The sequence below is a fragment of the Heterodontus francisci genome, chromosome 33 (assembly GCF_036365525.1).
Source record: "Heterodontus francisci isolate sHetFra1 chromosome 33, sHetFra1.hap1, whole genome shotgun sequence".
Taxonomy (NCBI): domain Eukaryota; kingdom Metazoa; phylum Chordata; class Chondrichthyes; order Heterodontiformes; family Heterodontidae; genus Heterodontus; species Heterodontus francisci.
In genome coordinates this window covers 38,645,513-38,669,412 of record NC_090403.1, presented here as the reverse complement: position 1 = coordinate 38,669,412, position 23,900 = coordinate 38,645,513, and the positions used below count along the sequence as shown (strand labels likewise).

General features: G+C 41.6%; 2 protein-coding genes across 5 annotated transcripts in view; one reads left to right on the top strand and one right to left on the bottom strand.

Annotated features, from left to right (window-relative positions):
* The window catches only part of nags (N-acetylglutamate synthase), a 51,453-nt gene extending 30,956 nt beyond the window's left edge, over positions 1-20,497 (top strand). For 2 of the 3 annotated variants that reach the window (XM_068013326.1, XM_068013325.1), the window contains 3 exons: positions 6,135-6,306; positions 7,313-7,495; positions 13,128-20,497. In XM_068013326.1, coding sequence (XP_067869427.1) covers positions 6,135-6,306; positions 7,313-7,495; positions 13,128-13,305 — 533 coding nt within the window. In that variant the 3' untranslated portion in view covers positions 13,306-20,497. Of the gene's footprint in view, positions 1-6,134; positions 6,307-7,312; positions 7,496-11,682; positions 11,765-13,127 lie in introns of all 3 variants that reach the window. The other variant, XR_010969071.1, reaches the window with a different exon arrangement.
* Positions 1-23,900, bottom strand: part of tmem101 (transmembrane protein 101) — a 71,912-nt gene that overhangs the window by 21,734 nt on the left and 26,278 nt on the right. The gene's annotated exons all lie outside the window — the stretch shown is intronic.

Below are 23,900 nucleotides of genomic sequence, written 5' to 3'. Positions count from 1 at the left end.
CAAGCACTAGGGTTCATTTCTAGAGGAATAGAATTAAAAAGAGGAGAAGTTCTATTAAATTTACAGAGAATGGTACTTTAAAGTTCTGTGCTCAGTTCTGCTCTTGATATTACAAAAAAGATATAGAGCCACTAGAGAAGGTGCAAAAAGGATTTACAAAGATCATAGCAGAACTGAGAGGTTATAACTATCAGGAAAAACTGAACAGGCTGGAGTTCTTTTCTCTAGAAAAGAAAAGACAAAGCTGAGCTGATAGAGGTCTTTAAAATTATGAAGGGGTTTGATAAGATAGTCACAAGTAAATGCAACAAAGAATTCATGAGAAACCTCTTCACTCAGAGTGGTTAGAATGTGGAACTTGTTACATGGAGTAATTGAGATGAATAGCACAGAGGCATGTCAAGGGAAGCTAGATAGGTACATGAAGTAAAGAACAGGATATGTTGATGGGGTGAAATTAAGTAAGGTGGGAGGATTGACCTGCAGGGCTAAATGGCCTGTTGCTGTGCTGTAAACACTGTGTAAAATCTTTTATTGTATATGTTAAATGTGCATTTCATTGAAAATTTGTTAAATAAAATGTTTCGTGTCATGTCCTTGTTAATTGAAGCCAGTTACCATTTCGGAAGGTTTTAAAAAATGTCCTACACAGGTCTGATTGTCCACAATTATATCCTGTGTTTGTGGCTTCTGGGAAGTTCTGGTATGTTAAGCAGTATTCTGTCTTTTTATTCCTAGATTTTTATTGCACATTGAGAGTGGCTTGTTGGGTGCCAACTGTTTTAGTTATCAATGTCATAGGTAATCAAAAATCAAATCTCAATCCATTTTGACTTGTTTTCAAAGTTATTTTCAGCTCGTTTTCTTCATGGTACAGAATGAGGTTAGGGACTATGATAGGCTTATTCTAAGTACATCTTTATTCAGTGAGCCCACAGGCAAATTTCAAGGTTAACTCAGCTCCTTTTGCAATTAGTTTCCCATTATGTTTTTTCTGTACAACACAGATATTTGGATTCCTTTGGAGATGTAAGTTGTAGGGAGGTTTTGGGTGTTGACTCTCTGGCCTATGTGCTCCTTTGGCCCATTGCTGTTAGTTGGCTTTACACCTGGGTGGGTATGAATTAAATAGTTCCTTAGCATAAACTACTAGCTTCTTTACTTATTTAAGAGTTTAAGCCTATCGTTGGAAGGTGTCGGTTAATATAATTTTACTGGCAGAGAGTCCTCTAAACAACATGGAGCAACCTTTGCACATTGTCAGCCATTTGTGTTTTTCTTCACATTCTTCCTCTACACACAAGGAACATTGGTGTTGGTCTACATACGTTCCATACTTTTAATTGAAGTGTGAAGCCTGTGTAGCTGGTGAATTGATATTTCAAGTGATGGCCGTGATTAAGACTTCCACAATGTTGAGTAATACTTACAAAATGTTATGTCTGTTTACGTCTATGCAGTGGAAAGGTATAATGACACTACATTTCTACTGCTTGCGCATCCGTAGGCCAGTGAATGATCTAGTAGACTAGGCTGGATTTATGCAATTTGGACTCTCTCTTCAATAATCAGTTTTCTTTTAGTTGTATGTTTCTTGAGTAATTCTCAGAATAATCACACCTGCAAGCTCTGCTTCTTCCCCAGGAGAATGTTGGGGTGGTGATTTTAATGGTGATGTAGTGGTGAGATGAGGATGATTCCTTGAAGTTAGTGACTCTAAATAGAAAAGATCAACAATACACATACAAAAAACATGCCCCATTTAAATCACTGATTCATTTCCTGTACAGTTATGGAGAGATATAGCTTCATCCAACTGTAGACCAATTGGGTATTAGATTTACCAATGGTCACACTGCCTTCTTTGCTGTGTAAATAACAAATATGATCACAAGGAACAACTTGTATTTATTTATTTATAGCACTCTTAATGTAGTAAAACATCCTAAGGAGCTTCACAGGAGTGTTATCAAACAGAATTTGACACCAAGATATTAGAACAGGTAACCAAAAGCTTAGTCAGAGGTATGTTTTAAGGAGTGTCTTAAAGGAGGAGAGAGAGGTAGAGACGTGTAGAGGTTTAGGGAGGGAATTTCAGAGCTTAGGGTTAGGCAGCTGAAGGCGTGGCAACCAATGGTGAAGCAGTTTTCCTTTTTGTTATTTGTTTCATGGGATGTGGACATCGCTGGCAAGGCCAGCATTTGTTGCAAATCCCTAATTGTCCTAGAGAAGTGGTGGTGAGCTGTTTCTTGAACCACTGCAGTCCATCTGGTTGGGGTAGACCCACAGTGCTGTTAGGGAGGGAGTTCCAGGATTTTGCTATAGTGACAGTGAAGGAACAGCAATATAGTTCCAAGTCAGAATAGTGTGGGGCTTGGAGGGTAATTTGCAGATGGTGGTATTCCCACATATCTGCTTCCCTTGTCGTTCTAGGTGATAGAGGTTGCGGGTTTGGAAGGTGCTGTCAAAGGAGGCGTGGTGAGTTGCTGCAGTGCATCTTGTATATGGTACACACTGTTGCCACTGTGCATCAGTGGTGAAGGGATTGAATGTTTAAGTTGGTGGATAGGGTGTCGGTTGAGCAGGCTGCTTTGTCCTAGACGGTATCGAGCTTCTTGAGTAATGTTGGAGCTGCACTCATTCAGGCAAGTGGAGAGTATTCCATCACACTCTTGACTTGCACCTTGTAGATGGTAGATGGGCTTTGGTGAGTCAGGAGGTGGGTTACTCGCCACAGAATTTTCAGCCTCTGATCTGCTCTTGTAGCCACAGTATTTATGTGCTTGCTGCAGTTCAGTTTCTGGTCAATGGTAACCCCCATTGAGGAATTCAGCAATGGTAATGCAGTTGAATGTCAAGGGGAGATGGTTAGATTCTCTTTTCTTGGAGAGCATCATTGCCTGGCACTTGTGTGGCTCAATTGTTACTTGCCACTTATCAGCCCAAGCCTGAATGTTGTCCAGGTCTTGCTGCATGTGGACACGGACTGCTTCAGTATCGGAGGAGTTGCAAATGGTCCTGAATATTGTTAAGGTGTACAGTCATCAGTGAATATCCCCACTTCTTATATGATTGAAGGAAGGTTATTGATGAAACAGCTGAAGTTGGTTGGGTCTAGAAGATTATTCTGAGGAACTCCTGCACCAATATCCTGGGCCTGAGATGATTGGCCTCCAGCAACCACAACCATATACCTTTGGGAGTCATATCATTCAGATAGATAGCTGGAGAGATTCTCCCCGCTCACCCCCGATTCCCACTGACTTCAGTTTGGCTCAGGATCCTTGATGCCATACTCGGTCAAATGCTGCCTTGATATCCAGGGCAATCACTCTCGCCTCACTTCTCGAGTTCAGCTCTTTTGTCCATGTTTGGACCAAGGCTGTAATGAGGTCAGGAGCTGAGTGGCCCTGGTGGAACACAAACTGAGCATTGGTGAGCTGGTTATTGCTGTTTAAGTGGTGCTTGACAGCACTGTTGATGACATTCCATCACATTGCTGATGATCGAGAGTAGACTGATGGGGCAGTAATTGGCCAGATTGGATTTGTCCTACTTTTTGTGGATAGGACACGTTGTCAGGTAAAAGCCCGTTTTGTAGCTGTACTGGAACAGCTTGGCTAAGGACGCAGCTAGTTCTGCAGCACAAGTCTTCAGTACTACAGCCGGGATGTTGTCAGGACCCATTGCCTTTGCAATATCCAGTGCCTTCAGCCATGCCTTGATATCACATGGAGTGAATCAAATTGGATGAAGTCTGGCATCTGTGATGCTGGGGACCTCAGGAGGAGGCTGAGATGAATGATTCACACGGGACTTCTGGCTGAAGACGGTTGCGAATGCTTCAGCCTTTTCTTTTGCACTGATATACTGGGCTCCCGCATCATTGAGAATGGGATATTTGTGGAGCTTCCTCCTCCTGTTAGTCTTTTAGTTGTCCGCCACGATCCACGACCAGATGTGGCAAGACTGCAGAGCTTTGATCGGATCTGTTGGTTGTGGGATTGCTAACTTTGTCTATTGCATGCTGCTTCTGCCGGTGGGACAAGACATACCCAGGAAGGGTGATGATGGTGTCTGGGACATTGGATGTTAGATATGTTTCCAAGAGTTAAGATCAGGGACATGCAAAAGGCCAGAATTGGACGAGCACAGAGATCTCAGACAATTGTAAAAGGTTACAGGGATAGGGAGGAGCAAGGCCGTGGTGGGATTGAAAGCAAGGATGAGAATTTTTTTTAATTGCAGTGTTGCGGGACCAGGAACTAATGCAGGTCAGCGAGCACAAGATTGATGGATGAATGGGACTTGGTACAAGTTAGAGGAGAGTTGTGGATGAACTCAAGGTGTAGGATGAAAGGTGGGAGGCCAGCCAGGAGCGCATGGGAACAGTCAAGTAACTATTTCACCTATGCTCTCTGCAGAGTAACCAGGCTTAGATGGAATTTAGGTAATTAAGGAAGTATTTAATGCATTGTAGATGATGCTGCACAAGTCCAATCTATAAATATTATGACATTAATAGTTAATTGGCAGATTTTTACTTCGTAGCATGATAAAGTGTTTAGGAATCAATTGGATTCCCCTATTCCTGTCTAAGAGATACAACAGGCATGGTTCTATGCAGGAATGGAATGCCATTGGGCTGAGAAGCACGTTCCACAGATTTTGTTGAAGTAACCGCATTCTGAAATAAACCTGTCAAATGATTTCCTCTTGTCTGTAATTAAATTTGATTTTTTGTTCAGTAAAATTAGTCACTTTCCGACCAAAAATCCTCAATCCAATAAAGAATTTATGGAGGAAATGAGTTGTTGTTCTAGCCGTTGTCCTAAAGGACCATAAGCATCTCTCCCCATTAAAAAGAGAGACAGTTGGTAATGTATAGCTTGAGGGTCATCACTCCGCAAGCGAGGGGCAAGGTGAGGAGGCAGGCTTCCATGAACTACCACAGCCGGTATGGGGATGGAACCCATGCTGTTGGCATCTTTCTGCATCACACTCTAGCCAACTGAGCTAACCGACCCCCCACAAATTTTACCAAGTATGTAAAATAGCATAAGATAGTCACTATCAGCATTATGCAAGACATTTGCCGATTTTTAAAAAAAGATAATAATTTCTGCTCTGACGATGTGCCTTATTCAAACCCAAATCATATTAAAATTGAAATGAACAATTCCAATTAAAATTCTGACTCTCTTCCTGATTAATTTGATTACCAAACTGATTCATCTTTATTTCAATGCATTCTCTTAATGGTGTACACATTCAATATCTTCACAATATGAATATGTTTAGGACCGCCCCTCCTTCTGCAGGAAAAGCATTTCAGATGAAAGCTGATTCTTGAATCTAACTGAAGATTAAGTTCAGTGTATATAAATAGGTCTTTTGCCTATAACCTAAACCAGTTCATGGGTATCCACCAACAGAATGGATTCTGAGCCTATCTTGATCAGGAGTATCCAAGCATTTAGTCTCTGGGCTGCAGAGGCTTGAATCATAGAGTTTCAGGGATAATAAATAAAACTGCAGCTCAAGTTGCTATTTAATTGCACGTATCTCTGTTTCTCCTTGGAACAGATCTTGGTGATTTGATTTATCCACCAATCAGGCAACAGCACTAAGAACAGCCCTTCCTAAATTTGTAGGCCCACAAGACTCAAACAGGATAAACTACTAGTAGAATTAGAAATGCAAGTACAAATAGAATTGAGTTACAAGTTTATCAAAATGCTTTCTCAACCTTCTCCAATGGCTCAGCAAGTTTATTCAATAGGTAGATAAGAAAATGCCAGCTTCAATCTGCAGTCTACTAAAATAGCTGATTTTATCTGGGTAGGGATGCTAGTTCCCTGATTTGGGGAGGGGAAATTGGCCAGGGTTTGGGTTTTTTATTGCTGCCTCCCTCCCCTGAAAATGTGCTTGGGTTGATGCTATACAGGGACAGGATTGAGCTTGGCTTCTGAATAGTGGCTATTTAGGTGAGCTACAGAGACTGCCTGGTACCTGTGGAAATTTACCTTAATAAGGAATATAATGCTTTCAGATGGTGAGGAAAAAAGATGGAGTTACCACCCCTCTGACAGCCCAGAGATGATTGTGAATATTTTGTTTTGAATTTATTACAGGAGCTGGGACACTATTTAAAAATGCCGAACCCATCCGCAAATACACAAGTCTTGATGAAATAGACACAACCCGTCTAATATCACTAATAAATAAATCTTTCGGGAAAGATCTACACAAGGACTACATTACACTCCTGAATCCCAGGCTACATTCTGTTTATTTGTCTGAAGGGTAAGAGCTTTTCTTTTTGTTTGGCGACAGCTGGGATTTTGTGGCCGACTGTTTTTACATTGTTTTGCTTTCTCTAATTTTAACAGTTAAATAACTGCTAAGGGTTTGCACCTGGCTTCAGTGACTTCAGGATATCTGGAAATTAACAAGTTCATGTGTGGGCAGAATGAAGGTGCAGTAAGAAACATCAGTGAAATTCAGGTTACAATCCATCCCAAACAGAAGGAATGAGGTCTTCTTAACTTTATGGCTGTTGGGAGTTTTTCTTTCACCTCTCCTGAAGACTGTTAATCTTAAAAACACGTCCCAAGCTCAGACAGCAAGCTGTCCAACAATGGCGATATTGTAGCTGCGCCCAATCTCATCCTCGCCTGATGTTTTGTACATGGACACCTTCCAGTAAGCGATCAGGAATGGCAGCCCGAATTGCTTTCCCACCACCACACCCTCCCTCCCCAGCTCAGGGGCACTCAGACCAGTTTGTGATGGGCCTTTTGTCATCCCGACTGAGATTAAGTAACCCAGCACACAGCAGAGTCTGGCCTTGTGGTTGCAATACATTTGATTCTTCCTACATGACAGCTAGAAGGAATGATTTAACTTGCAGCTTTGACAAAGTTTACAGATATTTCTTCTCCAGCCTCAGCAGTTATAAGGTAGTGAGAAACTTAGACAGGGAGAAAAATTGGTTGCAAAATTCAATTAGTTCTCCCATGCAAAGCCAAACAATATAGCTGTCGCCCAGTCCAACTTTTTTGTAAAGCAGACTGGGTTAACCCCAGGAAACTGATCAGTGAAGCAGTACTGTGGCTCTATAGCTGGAACACAATTGCTCAATATGTTTTGTTTCGGCCTAATTGGACACATTTTCTACGCAAGGTGTTTCTGATTACATAGTTAAAATAATGACTGCTTTCCTGTAACATGCAACAAGATTTGCTTCAATTAATATAGTAAAGGGTTTTGAACAGCTCACAGCAACTATTTTCTGTCCATGTTGCTACAGGTACAGCGCTGCTGCAATTATCACCAGAGAGCCTGTCCTGAATGGGATGCCGTACCTTGACAAATTTGTTGTCAGTACAAATAAGCGTGGCCAAGGTACCAGCCTGATGTTATGGGAATGTATGCGGCAGGACTTTGACTTGCTGTTCTGGAGATCAAGGGCAACAAACAGGATTAATCCATGGTATATTACTTTCTAAATTTACTATTTATCAACTGTATTTTTTTTCAATAATTCATTGTCCACCTACAAAGTTTACATGTCAGGATGAAGTTGCTGGGTATTCATAGGGACATTCAAAGAACAATTAGACAGTTACATAATATGGTGCATAGAGTGGAATTGTGTCAGTTTATGGAACACAACGGCACCTGTAGAACAGGATTATCAGTGCTCAAATTCTGGTGTTCAGTATAAGATAACCAAGCATAGACATATGGCCTAGATTTCACCAATTTATGACTGTTGATGAATTTTTAGAATTTATTGCACTATACATTTACACAGCGGAGGAAAATAATTTTTAAAAACCATCTTCACCGGCTTCAATGCAATTAATTTTACTTGTCCTTTAAAAATTTCTTTGAAATAGGAATGGTGAGACAGGTCTAATCCTGGACCTCTGCCCCAAACCATGGTTTCTAGCCTGACTTTACTGCCACACTTGTCTCTTCTAGGGAGCCACTAATTCCTGGATGCTGTTTCTCTAATAAAAACTTAACAGATCTAGAGGCAATGTGGAACTTTTTAATAATACTGCACCTATTCTTGGGACAAACATTGATGGTCATGCCTTCAGCAGCCTAGACACTGGAATTCCCTCCAATCTATCTCCCTCTTCACCTTAATTAAGAACCTCATTAACATCCAGCTCTTGTACCAAGCTTTTGGTCAGCCCCCCCAATATCGCCTTCCTTCGTTCATTATTTTTTGAATATGGCCCTATGACGCACCCTGAGACTTTTTGTTTTAGTTTTTAGTTTAGAGATACAGCACTGAAACAGGCCCTTCGGCCCACCGAGTCTGTGCCGACCATCAACCACCCATTTATACTAATCCTACACTAATCCCATATTCCTACCACATCCCCACCTGTCCCTACATTTCCCTACTACCTACCTATACTAGTGGCAATTTATAATGGCCAATTTACCTACCAACCTGCAAGTCTTTTGGCTTGTGGGAGGAAACCGGAGCACCCGGAGAAAACCCACGCAGACACAGGGAGAACTTGCAAACTCCACACAGGCAGTACCCAGAATTGAACCCGGGTCTCTGGAGCTGTGAGGCTGCGGTGCTAACTACTGCGCCACTGTGCCGCACAATATCAAAGGTACTACATAAATGCAAAGTCCACATTTATGATCTGGAAGCAATTAATAACCGGTTTAACAAAATATCACACCTTGTGGCCTTGCCCATGTTTAACACAATTTAATACAATTAAAATGTATTGTGTGGGTTATTATTTGAACAGAACAATAAATCTGTATGTTTAGAAACCTTGGGCCAGATTTTCAAAGCCTGCTGAGTGCAGGTACGTTGGCCAGCGTGATTTGAATGTTGCATTCTTGGAGGTTGACACTGGGATCTTTGGACTGTGGCGCCATTTTTAAAGGGATGCCAACAGTGAGGGATTGGGCCGGGTGTACGCGCCCCAATTAATTGCCTGCTGAGCTCAGTGAAGAGCTCATTAACAGGCTTGTCAGCAGCAGGTTTGAATTTTTAAAGGCTGGGAATGTGGAAGATGCCATCGGCAGGGGTGGGGGAGCACGACAGGGTGTTCAAGACATGATCACAGCGGGGGCTGAGAGGGCTATGGGAAGGACTGATGAGGCCCAAAATAAAGCTCATGTACTTCAGACGTGCCACAGAGTGGCCATTGCTGCAGCTGTAAGACTTGCTTTTCCCAGTGGTGAGTGGCAGGAAACTGGAGGGGACAAGAGGCCGTTAGTATCACTTGGGGACTTGGGGTTGGCAGGGAAAGGCCTAGTGAATGCACAATGCCCAGCTGAAGAAGTTTGGATCGGAACAGGCCACCCTGACATTGGACAGAGCAGCCAGGATGAGCTGCAGCAGATGCAACCTCCTGGACAGCAGGAGGCCAGAGGAGCACAGCAAGGGGAGGAAGGCGCGACCCAAGTCATCAGGTGCACAGGTCAAGAGTCAGCTCCCTACAAATGACAGACCACCAGTGCTGTAGGAGTCCGCGCCTATCCAGGCAGATGAGTTCGGGCCTGTGTGCTCTGACCTACAATGACCTGAGGCCTCAAGGCTCACATAGCAGTCCCCTACCTGCAACCATCAAGGTCTCCGTTGCCATAAACCAGCTCATTCCAGGAATCAGCTGTGGATCTAGTTGGCATCTCGCAATTGGAAGCTCATCAGGCAGGTCACAGATGCCATTTTCAGGAGGACAGGGGACTACACCCACTTTGACACAGATGGGCCTCGCAGGGACAGAGGGCATTGGGTTCAGGCTCCATCACTGGACTTCCCCCAGGTGCAGGGCATCAGCGCTTGCACCCATGTGGCCATCAAGGCACCGTGTGACCAGCCAGTGAGATCCAGCAACTCGAAGGGCTTCCACTCCCTAAACATCCACCTGGTCCACAACCACAAGAAGAGCTTTCGCCATGTGCACGCTCGTTTTCCTTGCAGCTGCCATGACTCCTTCATCCTCCACCAGTCCAGGCGGCCTGAGTTCTTCACTATCTCCTAAGGTGCATGGATGGATCCAAGGGGACAAGGGAAATCTCTTGAAGAGATGGCTACTGACCAGTCCGCAGGGAGCCTGGCTGGAATTTTACACACCAACCCACCCCCCCTCCATCCTCTCAGGGAGAAGGTAAGAAGGCGGGGCGGTGGGGGACGTAAAATCTTGTGGGATGGCAGGGACACCATGCCCACCACTTAACTGCCCCTGCTGCTATTTCACCAGCGGTGGAGGGAGGTGGCAGGTGGCCTGGCCTGCCCGAAGGCAATTGAGGCCCTTATGTCCTTAAGTGGCCAATTAATTGCCACTTAAGGGCCTCTTCCCACTGCCACTGATATTTTACCAGCAGCAGATGGGCACTTTGGTACCTGAGGAGGCTGCCTAGTAATACCAGGCAGCCTCCTTGTGGGCTGGGGAGGGGGCTGTCCCAATTGGGCACCCTGTTCCCCATGGAGGGCCCCTCCAGCATCAAGGGCTGCCCCGCTGAAACAACGACCCCTGCCATACATTCCGACCACATTTTCCTGCCCCCCCCCCCCCTTCTGACTGTGTGCAGTTCCAGCAGTGGCCACTGCTTCTGTTGATGGTTTCTATTCAGGGGTCTGTCCCTCTTCAAACATCTGGTGCTTGAATTGTGAGCACTGTACAATTGGTAGTGAAGAGGCTTAACAAACTAATGTATTCCCAGAGTGCGCCAATGCCACTTTGTGTGTGTCACACTGGTGGGCTAAACTTCACAATGTATCAGTGTCAGAGCATATGTGTCACTCTGACAAATTATAACCACCAGAATGCAGTTTGCACACAGGAAGACTCGCCTTGCTGTCTGATAGCCAGTCTTACAATTAATCATAATATAACACTAGAACTTTTAAAGACACATCCCAAATACATCCCTCTGAGCGGAAATCAGATCCAGGAACAAAAATTCTCAGAACAGTTGCTGTTATGATTCTTTTCATTCCAGTATCATTAAATGAGCAGGTCTCTATTTTTCCTCAAGGCCCAATCATTTGGATTGTAAAAGTTAACACCCCTTGCTCCTGTGCTGCTCTTCCTCGCCACCTCCCACTGTACTGTCGAGCTGAGCCGGCAAGCTTCTGCCCCTCACCCCAAGCCCCGCACCCCCTGCTATGCACGGTTTTCTGATCCCTTGCTGTTCTTTGCTCTCTGGCTGCTGTTTTTTGGCTGAAATAAGAATGCTTAACTACACTCCTGTTACAGACTAACCATGAGCAATACTACAGGTGCTCAGCTTGTTGCTGAAAACCAAATGAAAGTTATTCAATTAGAAACTGGGTTTCAAATTTAGATTATACATACCATATACCACATAGAACTAAAGGAGCCATACTAAAAATAGCACAATGCACAGCAGACAGTACACGTAGTCATTGAGGTAATGACAGGTACAATTCCGTTGTCAATTCTCCCATTCACCTGTTCCTCAGCCCTTGCCATTCTGCCTTTTCCACCCCTCTGTCATCCTGTTTCCCTTGGTCTTTGTTGCTGCCTTCCTCATTTCCCCGCCCCACCACCCCCCCCCCCCCCGCTTCTGCTAATGTCTTTCTTCCTTTTCTTCTGCCACTCTTGTTCCTCCTGCCTCTGTCTGCTTTTCTTAATCTTCTGTTATGTTTACTTGCGTAACGTACAGACACGTCAGCAAACCGAAGCAGAGACTGAGTGGCACAGACAGATCTGGATAGCCAGAATGGCATAGAAACTAATTGATAGAGGTAAGCCTGCTTGTATGCAACAGCCACCTGAATGAGATTTTGGCAAGTCGATGCCACGTACAAGCCGGCTTGACTGTTAATCAACCAAATTGTAACAAAATATGCAAAACCAAATTGTTGTAACTCTAGCCAGTTACAGAAAGGGCATGACAGATTCAGGGCAAATGTTCTCTTGGGATCTTGATCTTGATCTAGAATCAATGTTTGTTAATTAAATCTGGATTTAGTTTCTCCCAATTTTTTCTCCTTTTATTTATGCTGAACTGCAGTGCCTTACTGCTGAAAGCCTCTGGTATCTTGTCCAACTGCCCATTCTTTATACATGACCTTAGGGAGTGAGCATCAATGAACTATTTGATCATGAGCAGCTTCACAGTGCTGTTCTCAGCTGACATCCACGTGTGCACGTTCCACCAAGTGTCACTGCTAGTGGCTAACGGCAGGATGTCAGGTTAGATTTCAACATCCCCCTGCCGCACCCATTCAGTGTATTCTCAACAGCTTATGGCCAATTGTAGGGAGCCCTACTAGCACCGTGCCTCAGGAAACACTGTGCATTCAACCTGGAACTTTCCTGGTCATGTCTCATTACCAGATTTTGAAGTCATTTGTTCACAGCTTGTCTCTTGAACAGGACTGCCATTATATAGTGTCATTAAAATGTCACATTTTCCAAAACCCAGAGTTGGATATTATTTTCCAATTGGTATTACAATGTACCTGTCATTTCCCTGACTGGTGTAACAGTGATTAAATGCTGCACCTCAAAGAAAATGTGTGAATAACTGATTCTTTCTCATTGTTTAGCCTCGTCCTTTTTCACAAGGACATGAGAACATAAGAAATAGGAGCAGGAATAGGCCATTCAGCCCCTCGGGCCTACTTCGCCATTCAATAAGATCATGGCTGATTTGATCTTGGCCTCAACTCCACTTTCCTGCCTGTTCCCCATCACCCTCGACTCCCTTGCAGTTCAAGAAAATTGTCTAACTCAGCCTCCACAGCTCTCTGGGGTACAGAATTCCAAAGATCCATGACCCTCAGAGAAGAAATTCCTGCCTTATCTCTGTCTTAAATGGTGATCTGAAACTTTGCCCCCTAGTTCTAGATTCCCCCACGAGGAGAAACATCCTCTCAGTATTTACCCTGTCAAGCCCCCCTCAGAATCTTACATGTTTCAATAAGATCAACTCTCATTCTTTCTAAACTGCAATAAGTGTAGGCCCAACCTGCTCAACCTTTTTCTTATTTCCATTAATTTGTTTTGCATTTTGATTTTGCTTTACTGAAGAGTTAAATGTGCATTTTGTAGCTACCAGTCATTTCAGTTCACAACCGATATACACGCTTTTCTCTTATGCAGGTATTTCAAGCAGTGCGATGGAAGCTTTACCACTGGGCAGTGGATAGTATTTTGGTACGGCCTGTCTAATATGCGTGACTCTTATGAACTGGTGGACCATGCAGAAAGTTTACCTGATTCTTTTATCAAACCAAAAGAGCCTATAAGTCAACAGACCTCTTCTGCTACAGAAAACTAAATCTCATCACTTTCTGCGCTAGTTTTTCCTTTTCCATCTATGTCCAAAAAAAGTTGCTGCTCGAAGGTTAGACATGCCTTAGTTTCCTGTCTTTGGCATACTCAGTTCCTGTGAACCTCTCCTCCTTTTCAAGATGTCTAATGGGATTAGTTACCTTCAAATTCCATTATGGTAGAAGAGGGAAGAATTCTATTTACATCAGCTGTAGTTATTAAAATCAAAATGAATGAGAGCGCCAATAAAGTGATAGTTTTAAAGTCAACTATATTTCTGTTTTTTTTTTACAGGGTATTGACTTTTGTAGTAAATGATAACTAAAGGATTAGTAAGTTTGTTTTAATTAAAACTGACATCAATTATAATGAGAGGAGTGCACAGGTATGCTTGCTCCCAGGCTCAAAAAAGCTGAGCGATCAACTCCCATTCAAATTGTCCAGGAGGACAACTGAGGACGTCTAAATGATGAGTCGGAGTTCAGTTGACTCTAAGGAAGATTGGAAATAAAATGCAGTCTGTTGGAGGTCAATATATTACCACCCGTACCTGAACTGAGGAAAATTGAACAAGTCTTGCGAGGACAATTGCCTTGAATGAAGTACAAAAGGCTATACGTAGACCTTCTGTTTAGGAGTCTCCTAGAGGAAACTGACTTTGAATGGAGTTCTATAAAGCTCACAGTGACCAGTTGTTCCTGCAATTCTGAACTCCTTCCTTAAAATCTGAGAGAAAGAAAAAACAATAGATCGTCAACCTTGGGGGAAAAATTCATTTGCGTAGCACCACTTCAAGCATGGCCTTCTTCAATGATGTCAATGAGGAACGCTGCGCAGGTAGCAGCCCACAGCGCTGCTGCTTCTGGGAATTGTAGCATTGTGGTTAGTTATGGGACTAGTAATTCAGAAGCCTGGACTAATATTCCAGAGTCATGAGTTCAAATTCCACCTTGGGGAAACTTGAATTCGGTTAATAAGTAAATCAGGAATAAATAGGTAGCATCAGTAATGGAGACCCTGTAACTACCAGTTTGTTGGAAAAACCCATCTGGTTCACTACTATCCTTAAAGAAAGGAAATCTGCCATCCTTACTCGATCTGGCCTGTATGTGACTCCAGACCCACAGCAATGTGGTTGTCTCTTAACTGCCCTCTGAAATGGTCTAGCAAGCCACTCTGTTAAGGGAGATTAGGGATGGGCAATTAATCCTGGCTTTACCAGTGAAATCCACATCCTGTGAATGAATTTAAAGTAAGGACCAGTGTTGGAGTTACAGGATTATATTGCTTCTAAATGTAGACCATAAAGAAATAGTTAAAAGCTGAGCATCTAGTTAGAACTCTAACCCCTGTATGATGGAGTTACGTTAGAATTGTTGAGTGTAAAGATCCTGTTCACAGTTCCTGGAGGGCAGTCATAGGATAGTTACAGCACAGAAGAAAGTCATTCAGCCCCTCATGTCCATGCTGGCTCTCTGCAAGAGCACTCAGCTAGTCCCACTCCCCTCTCCTTTCCCCTTAGCCCTGCAAATTTTCTCTCTTCAGGTGCTTATCCCCTTTTGAAAGCCAGGATTGAATCTGCCTTCGCTACACTGGCAGGCAGTCCATTCCAGATTCTAACCACTCACTGTGTATAGCAAGGTTTTTCCTCAATCTGTGTCTTCTGGTTCTCGACACTTTCCACAAATGGGAACAGTTTTCCTCTACCTACTCTTGTCTTGACACTCATAATTGTGATCACCTCTATCAAATCTCCTCTCAACCTTCTCCTCCAAGGAGAACAATCCCACTTTCTCCAATTTATCCAAGTAACTGCAGCCCATCATCCCTCGAACCGTTTTCGTAAATCTTTTCTGCCTTCACATCCTTCCGAAATTGTGGAGTCCAGAATTGGACACAATACTCCAGTTGAGGCCGAATCAGTGTTTTGTAAATCTCATTAATTTCCTTGCTTTTGTAGTCTATGCCTCTATTTATAAAGCCCGGGATCCCGTGTGCCTTTTAGCCAATTTCTCAATCTGCCCTGCTACCATCAAAGATTTGTGCACATGTACCCCCAGGTCTCTCTGTTCCTGTTCCCCCTTTGGAATTGTATCCTTTATTTTAGATCACCTCCCTTTGTTCTTCCTACCAAAATGTATTACTTCACATTTTTCTGCATTACATTTCATCAACAACCTCTCTATGTCCTCTTGAAGTCTATCACTATCTTCCTCACAGTTCACAATACTTCCAGGTTTTGTGTCATCTGCAAATTTTGAAATTGTAACCTGTACACCAAAGTCTAGGTCATTAATATATATCAAGAAAAGTAGTGGTCCTAGTATCAACCCCTGGGGAACCCCTTCAATCCAAAAAAAAACAAGCGTTCACCACTACTCTCTGTTTCCTGGCACTCAGCCACCTTCATATCCATGCTGCCACTGCCCCTTTTATTCCATGGGCTTCAACTTTGCTGGCAAGCCTATTATGTGGCACTTCATCAAATCCCTTTTGGAAGGCCATATACACCACATAAACTGCATTACCCTCATCAACCGTCTCTGTTACCTCATCAAAAAACTCAATTAAATTAGATAAACATGATTCACCTTTAACAAATCCATGCTGGCTTTCCTTAATTAATCCATATTTGTCCAAGTGACTGTTACTTTTGTCCCAGATTATCATTTCTAAACTTTCCCCAGCACTAAGGTGAAACTGACCTGCCTGTAGTTGCTAGGTTTATCCTTGCACCCTTTTTGAACAAGGGTGTAGCATTTGCAATTCTCCAATCCGCAAAGGTTTGCAGAACTGACTGGCATCAAAGCATAGGGCCCCCAATTTTGAAAATGCACCAGGAATGAGATCTCTCCAGAAGGTATACTGCAGAAGGTCTAGGCTGAGACTGCATTAATTATAAATTGGTTGAATACTACACTGAAAATAAAACTGGTGAGACAATTAGAGTCAAATTATTACTGATGTTGTGAAATTATGGAAGGCATCATACCTCTTTTTCTCCTGGTCTTACTGGTGGTGGGGAGGACCTCTTAGACATATTAGGGTAGTTGACTGGCCAATCCCAGATGTCCTTTTTTTTTTAAATGATATTTTTGAAACACATAATTGACTTTTCTTGAGAGGTTGGCAGCATCTCGTTTTACTGCTCCTAATTGCCAATGGGTGATGGTAGACATTGGCATGATCCTGCCTGCTCCAAGGATGGCAAATATAACTATGGCAGTTTGTGAGCAATCTCTGGCATGATCAAGGGAATTGTCCACCTTCCAACATAACCGCTTATTTTCTCCGTTTTTAAAAAATCTGAAAACATGGGTGAGAAACTGGGCTTCTTAGTGCCCGTTTTGGGGGACTACAAGTGCCCTTGGAGCTCCAAAAAGGCAAACACACTTTATTGTGTGGCAAATCAGCCCAGACACCACATTGGCACAAGTATTAGCGGACAGACAGTGTACGTCCACAAGTAGTATGTACAGCAGGCAGATTGTAATGTTGATTTAATGCCAGTGGTGCCAATGCTGCAGTCAGTGCCTTCTCGTAACCTCACACAGCCGAACACTTATTCAGCAGCAGGAAAGAACTGCTACCAGCACTATTTAAATGAATTATTAACTACTTACAGGTTACTTGCTGGTTGATTACTTCTGGCTGTTATCATTTTACAGGTTTTTGATGCTTTCTGTAAATGCTTCAAGTTGCAAAAATCTACAGGGAGTGATGTACAGATGCTGAAGGACTTTTTGCTCACTTCAAGCCTTCTGTACAAACCAGTTGCTCCCAGGCATTAGTAAGCATTCCCCTTGGAATACAGCATGACTGGGATAATGAAACACAGGTCACACAGAGCAGGCTAAGCTGCTGGAAGAGGGAGGAGGAGCAGGGCTTTCAGCAGGAGGCAATGGCTGCCCAGGGTGTTCAGCAAGCAATTCTACTACCTGAACCTCAGTGGAGAACAATCTGAGAGACATCTTTGATTCACTAAGGATGTCCCACTGAAAGCCACAACTGCAACATCTGACCGCGGCAATGAAATTTTACGCATCAGACTTCTTCCAAGCCGGAGCTGGAGATATTTGTAACATCTCAAAGTTTGCCATTCACTGTTGTGTAAGGGAGGTCACTGAGGTGCTCTGTTCAGAGAGAGCTAACTACATTTCATTCTGTCTTGCCAGAGACAAGCAAGGCAGAGGGAGTACTCAGCTTTGCTAGATTTGCTAGGTTTCCCCGTGGTGCAGGGTGCCATTGACTGCATGCACGTTGCTTTACGACCACCATATGTTAACGCTGCCCTATACTGGAGCCAAAAGGAATTCCTCTCCTGCAGCTTCCAGCTGGTGTGCGATTATAGGCAGTGGATCATGTTGTTCAATGTCTGGCAACAGTCATGATACCTTGATTCTGAAAAAGTCCACTGTTTTTGAGCATTTGAGCCACCACTGCAAATCACAAGTTGTCTATTGGTGACAAAGGCTAAGGCTATTCCTTTCTATTCAAATGAGCAGGCAGCATAAGGTTGCCTTCAATGCAATTAACGGGTGATCCCTGCACCCATTTTTGGGGGCTATCCAAATGTACCCACTAGTGTGTTAATAATCATATGAGATATTTGTATATGGAAAGGGGATGACACCAAGTATTAATATATCACTTAACTGAGAGAAATGTCATCAATCCAGGATGCATTATATCCTTAAGCAATCTGTGCTATTCTAAATAAGTATATATGGGAGATTTATTTTTTGGTGGTGATTGATGGCAGGCCTTTATGATCCCACCATGGAACTGCAGTGATACTAGTTTGTGTACACTGTATATTATAATCCATAAATAAATTCATTTCAATCTACTATGGAGCACATCTACCTTTTAAACAGATTATCATTACCAGATAAACCATTGCCTGTTCTAACTTGTGGACTGTTAGGAAGAAGAAAATAGGGCTCGAATGAATGTGTAACGCTTTCTTTAGGTCCAGTGTGGATTTTTTTTTCTTTTTTGCATTAGAATTTGAAGTATTGATTTCCTTCTCCCCTCCACAAGGTCGTAAATTGAAGGTTGTAATTGTGAAACAAGTTGTTTTAATCGCAGGAATGAAAATGCAAACACTTCAATCTGAGTGTCAATGCTATCACTGGTGATAACATTTCAAAGAATTAACAAATTACTTTGGAAATCTGTGCTAATGAGAGCTTTTAAATCCTTCTCTTTATCCACTTCATTAGTTGTAGACAAAGATGGAAAAAAAAAAGCAAATTTTAGTTTTGCTTCAGTTCTCTCCTCTCTTTTTGGGAGACTTTTTATTCGCCATAAAGACCACTTCAATGGAAATCTTTACTCTGGGAGAGGGGGAACAACGTTTTAGTGATCTATTTACTGATAAAAATGTTAGAATATTAACATATTGTTGGTATGATGGGAGTGACTATATTATTTTATCATTGCACTGATAATCGAGGATAATTTTGCAAGGTTTTGCTTCTAATGCAGAGGCAATGTGCCCAATTGATGGAGCATTTAATTTTATGGTGATTCAGTCCACTAATATGGCAAAGAATCTGACTCTGCACAAGCCATGATATTCCTGTTTGGTTATTTCCAAAAAACATGAAATCTTGGGTCACGGCATCAGATGTAGTTTTTAGAAACTTAAAAGTACTTCCTTTCTAAATGCTGAGTGTTTTCTCTAGAACGTATTTCACTAATAACCATAAGAACGGTTTGGGACTGCAGCATTGTTGGTGTCTAATTTCCAATTATCTGGTTGCTTTTTTACCTCCTGGAGTGGATTGTTGTAGGCTACTATTGGTAGGTGATCAGTTACTGGATGGTGAAGAAACTACATGCATTGAAACTGCTGGCCAGTTTCTCTAGTCTAGTTTACAACCTCAGTTCTTTGCATTTGGAGGCATTTGCCATTGTACTTTTTTTTTTGAAGAGTCAAAATGTAAAGATAATATTCTATGTCACTTGTAATTGTTAGGACTATTTGAGATTTGTGACTGGTAAAATTGCTGAGAAATTGCATCTCTGGTAAACTAGGACACAAGCAGCTTTGTTGGATCATCCAATACTAATGTCAACATTAAAAGGTCATAAGTTGTCAAATGAACCTACCTTAAAAACATTTACAGAGGTAAAAGATAACTTCACTTAAATATTGACAGACATTAGAATCTTATGCCAAATATAAAATCATCTGAAAAATAGTAAATTAGAAAAAGTTTCTAATCGCACAAATATCTGACCCTCCAGATCAATGCGACTTGTCCACATCAGTTAGCATCAAGCATAAAATGTATATCTTCTCGTGGAATAATCATGCATGTTATCTTAGTCCCGTTAAAATATATAGAGAGATTTTGAATATCATTCACTCATGATGGCTGTTTTGTTTATCCTGTTCAGTAGCAAACTTCATTTGTTAAGCAATTTTTTAAAATATTGTGCAATGACAAGCCCTGATGAGATTATTGTTTCTCAGTCTAAATTAAAACTTCCTTTAAAGAACTTATCACCATGTAACAAAAGTCAACACATTAAAATTTATAGTACAATTGGACAAAAACATTATTCTAAATAATATATGGATCTGCCAGGGGAAATTTACTCCCCGGACTTCAAAACTACTACTCTATATCTGACTGTTTGCAGGTATTCAAGAGTGACGCAAGCCATTGCCTAATGTTTCAGTGAATTTAGCCACACAGCTCACCCTGAACTATGCTGAGTTAGTTGATCTTAGCCAGATAGGGGCAGAGTTACAACTGGTCACAGTTCTTTGAGTTAGGTAATGGAGAAATAGGCATGCTGTTGATCACGATCCAGTAACTCCTGTTGGTAGTGCATGTATGTGGACAACAGCCTTTGATCATGATACTCCCTGTGGTTGAACAGCCTGTTGTCAGGGTCTCACACATGAATAACAGCAATACAGATACAACTGATTTTGTAGTTAAAACTATGTTTCTCACCATGTACACTTTGTTGTTCTACTAATCTGTATTATATGGGTTTGATATTGCAATGTTGTTGATTATACCTAAGGGTGCACATTTCCTTTCCAATATAGAAAATACCCAATGTTCCTTTCCTAACTAGAATTATAAGAACCTTATTTAATTCAGCAAGTGGCTCATAATTTGTAGTGAATACCGGGTGTTGTTCAAAAATATAAAGTGTACATATTTTTCTTTGAACAGTTTCTTTAAAAATGTGTCTGGTATGATTCTGTCTTAAATTTTAACATTTGCCTGCCATGGGGAAAAAAAAACTGCATCTTAAATTACAAAAAAGGTGCACAAAATTTATTGTGTGGGTGAGTTATTTCATATGATATACTTGTTGCTGTGGAGTAGTTTTGAGAATGCTTACAGAAACAAAGGTTTGATGCATACGCATCCATTCAGTTCACCTCTAAACCACAATAGGTGGTAGATATGTTTTTGGATATTTGGGGTAATACTACTTCCCCCTTTCCTGCTTAGTCTCAAGAGGGTTTTCCATTCTCCAAAGGATGGTTACCAAACCCTTTTTATCCAAGTACCCTTCTTGCTTTCTTTCCCCTCACCACCATCACCATTTCAGTTTCTCAGCTCTCATTCATTTTTTTCCCCCTCACTGCTCGGTTTTAAAATCTCCCTCAACTTCAGTTTTAACTTATCTCTTTGTCCCCTCACTGTTCAAGGTGTTAGGAAGACTGCGCCTAGTGGCAGGTACCAGGTACCATGGTTAAGTCCAGCTCTACAATGTGGGTACTTGATAGTTAGGAGGCTGAAAGCATTGGTTGCACTTTGGCAAGTTTCCCCATCAGCATAATAAAATCTCAGTTTAACTACAGTCAGTTCCAGACTAGATGGGTGTCATGCAGTTTGTCACTGAAGCAAGCTGCAGACCACTAGGAATGGTGAAAACCCCCAACCCCCACCTCCCCCTTGGCTGAAGTTCTTAGCTTCCATCACAAACAGTTTGACTGGGGCTCTCAAGACCTTGGGTTCCAATCAACAGCTGACTTGTTTGTATTCATCATTCTTAAGAACCAGATAACATAAGCTTTAATAGATACCATAGTGTATTGCTTATGGTACTGGACTAGCAATTCATTGCATCAAACTTCCCGTCTTGTCCCCGAATGTCTCAAGGGGATAAACAGCCATGGCTGTCAGCTTTTGTCTCCCAGCTGCCATCCATCTAGTCTTCCCAGCCACTGAAAATGATGGTGAGACCGTGGATTGGCATAACAAGAAAGAATCATGTCATTTACCAGGGTATTAGTCATTCATCTATTGTCACAGACTATTTATGGATTTGAAAACCTTAGTGTTCATGAAGGATTAGCATTGAGAGTAGAGGCCTACAGAGCCATCTCTGCACTAATAATGCCTTGCACTTTGAGAACCTAGCCAGATGGTGAAGGTGCAGGGCTTTCTTAAGTAGCTGCATGTTTTCCGTGGGGAAATAGATTAATTCACAGGTTTCTTTAAAATTTCAATTTACATGCTTCAGATTTTCCATTATGCACATTCTTCCTCCTCTCTGCATAATCAACCTGTTGGAATCAAGATTTATAATGTTAGCTTTATTCTAGTTTGTTCTTTGTCAGTATCTCAAATTATGTACCTCCTCAATTCCCTCACTTTTGAAATCTACAGACTTTTAAATCCCAAGTTTGACATAATTTACAAAGGCACTGATTTGCTTGTAAACAGATCAACAGATTGCACAACCATCCTGTAGCTCACCCACATGACCATTCTTAAAGTGTGAGTGGGTGTCAATCAGCTATTTGATCATGTAGGCTTGACAGCGAAGCCTGATCCTGTTCACTTCTAACAGCCACATGTGCAAAATTGCAAGGGATCACTGACTAGCATTCAAGACCAGGAATGCTGATTAATTTTTAGACAGAGGTGCAAAAAGCAGCGTATTATCAGAAGAAATTAAACCCTCCTAGATGAAACTATCCCAACAGGGGAAGTATTAAATGTTTTTTTTAAATGATTTGAGAAACTGGTTAGCAATTTCAAGTTACATTTCACTTCAGAGCTGAAACATAACAAGTAGGGCATATATATCAAATTTTAAAAATTATTTTCAGGGTTCAGAGTTACATAGATTTACTTATTTTTAATCTAATGTATGGAGGCATTTAAGACAGCACAGTAGTAAGAAACAGTACATGCTTTTGAGCAGATTTTAATTGGTACCATAGTCAGCTTAGAACGAACTAACTCCACCTAAATATAGATGTGATATAGTGGAGCTTTTCAGTAATCAACAGTAATCCTTTCATTTTTCTTGGAAAGTACACACAAACAAGTGGACATGGTACAGAGCAACTGGAAAAAGTGTCATAAAAACAGAAAACAAATCCAAGAATGAGGAGAGGTCATTTTGCTGTATGGGTGTTCATCCTCTAATGCTCTTAGTATGCAACTACACTTTGACCATCACCAATATTTTTGCCTCTGCTACCCTTCCCTGCAAAATTCAAACATTTATCGTGCCGACTAAAGACGTTCTTCCTAATATATTTATATAATTCAAAACCTTAGTCTAATGTCCATTCTGCATTGCATCTTTCAACAGTATTACATTTGCAAGTTATGTGTGATACTTCAGGCCATCAAAGCATTAAACAATTTTGAAATAAGCAATTAACTATTAAATTACCACTCAAGTATCCAATTGGACAAATGTGAACTAATCAAAAAGCAGCAAAAAAGTACCAATGAGGAATGAGTGAGCAGCAGAAAAATCAATCAAATCATTTGTTTTTTCAAAGGTATCATCAATCAGGCCAGCAAATACATCAAGGCCAGCCATTAAATCTCAAATAATTTCTTCACATTTTGCTCAGCCACCTTCAGTGATAGCTTACCTCAATTGAAAGCATGCTAACCTCTGTGTCAGAAGGTTATAGATCCAAAACCCACTAATCTAGGATGACACTTGAGTGCAGTCCGAGAGAGTGTTGCATTGTCGTAGATGCTGTGCTTCGAATAAGATGCTAAACTGATTCCTGTGAACATTAAAGATGCAATGCCACAACTTGAAGAGCAGGAATTCTCCTAGAGTTGTAGCCAACATTCCTCCATTGATATTCACAAAATGTTCACTTACATAACAATAGTGACTGCACTTAAAATCAACTAATTTCTGAATGATGTGATAAGGTCCAAAATAAATGCAAATTATTTTTTTTTCTTCCTTCAGGAGAGTATCCTGAAACATTTATAACATAATAGGAATTAAAATAAAGGGAAATCAGCAAACATACCTGTGTGATTGCTATTTGATGTTAAAAATGTCTGCAAGAAGTTTCTCTCAGATAGGCTTGCCCTTCAGCCTGGAGATGAAATTTTTACCTGGTCCTTGACTTGCAGATCCTGTGCAGTTGTGTGAGAAATGTATCATGGAAATTGTTGATTTCACTCAGCTGCTGGTGAACTACAATACCCAGAATGCACTAAGACAATCCATGTAACCTGACAACCAATAAAAAAGAAAAAAATGCAAACACTGGAAATACAGGTCCATCATGAACTGTAAAGCAAAAAAGAGGTTAGCCTTTTTGGTATAAAGTCAGAACTGGAAATCAGA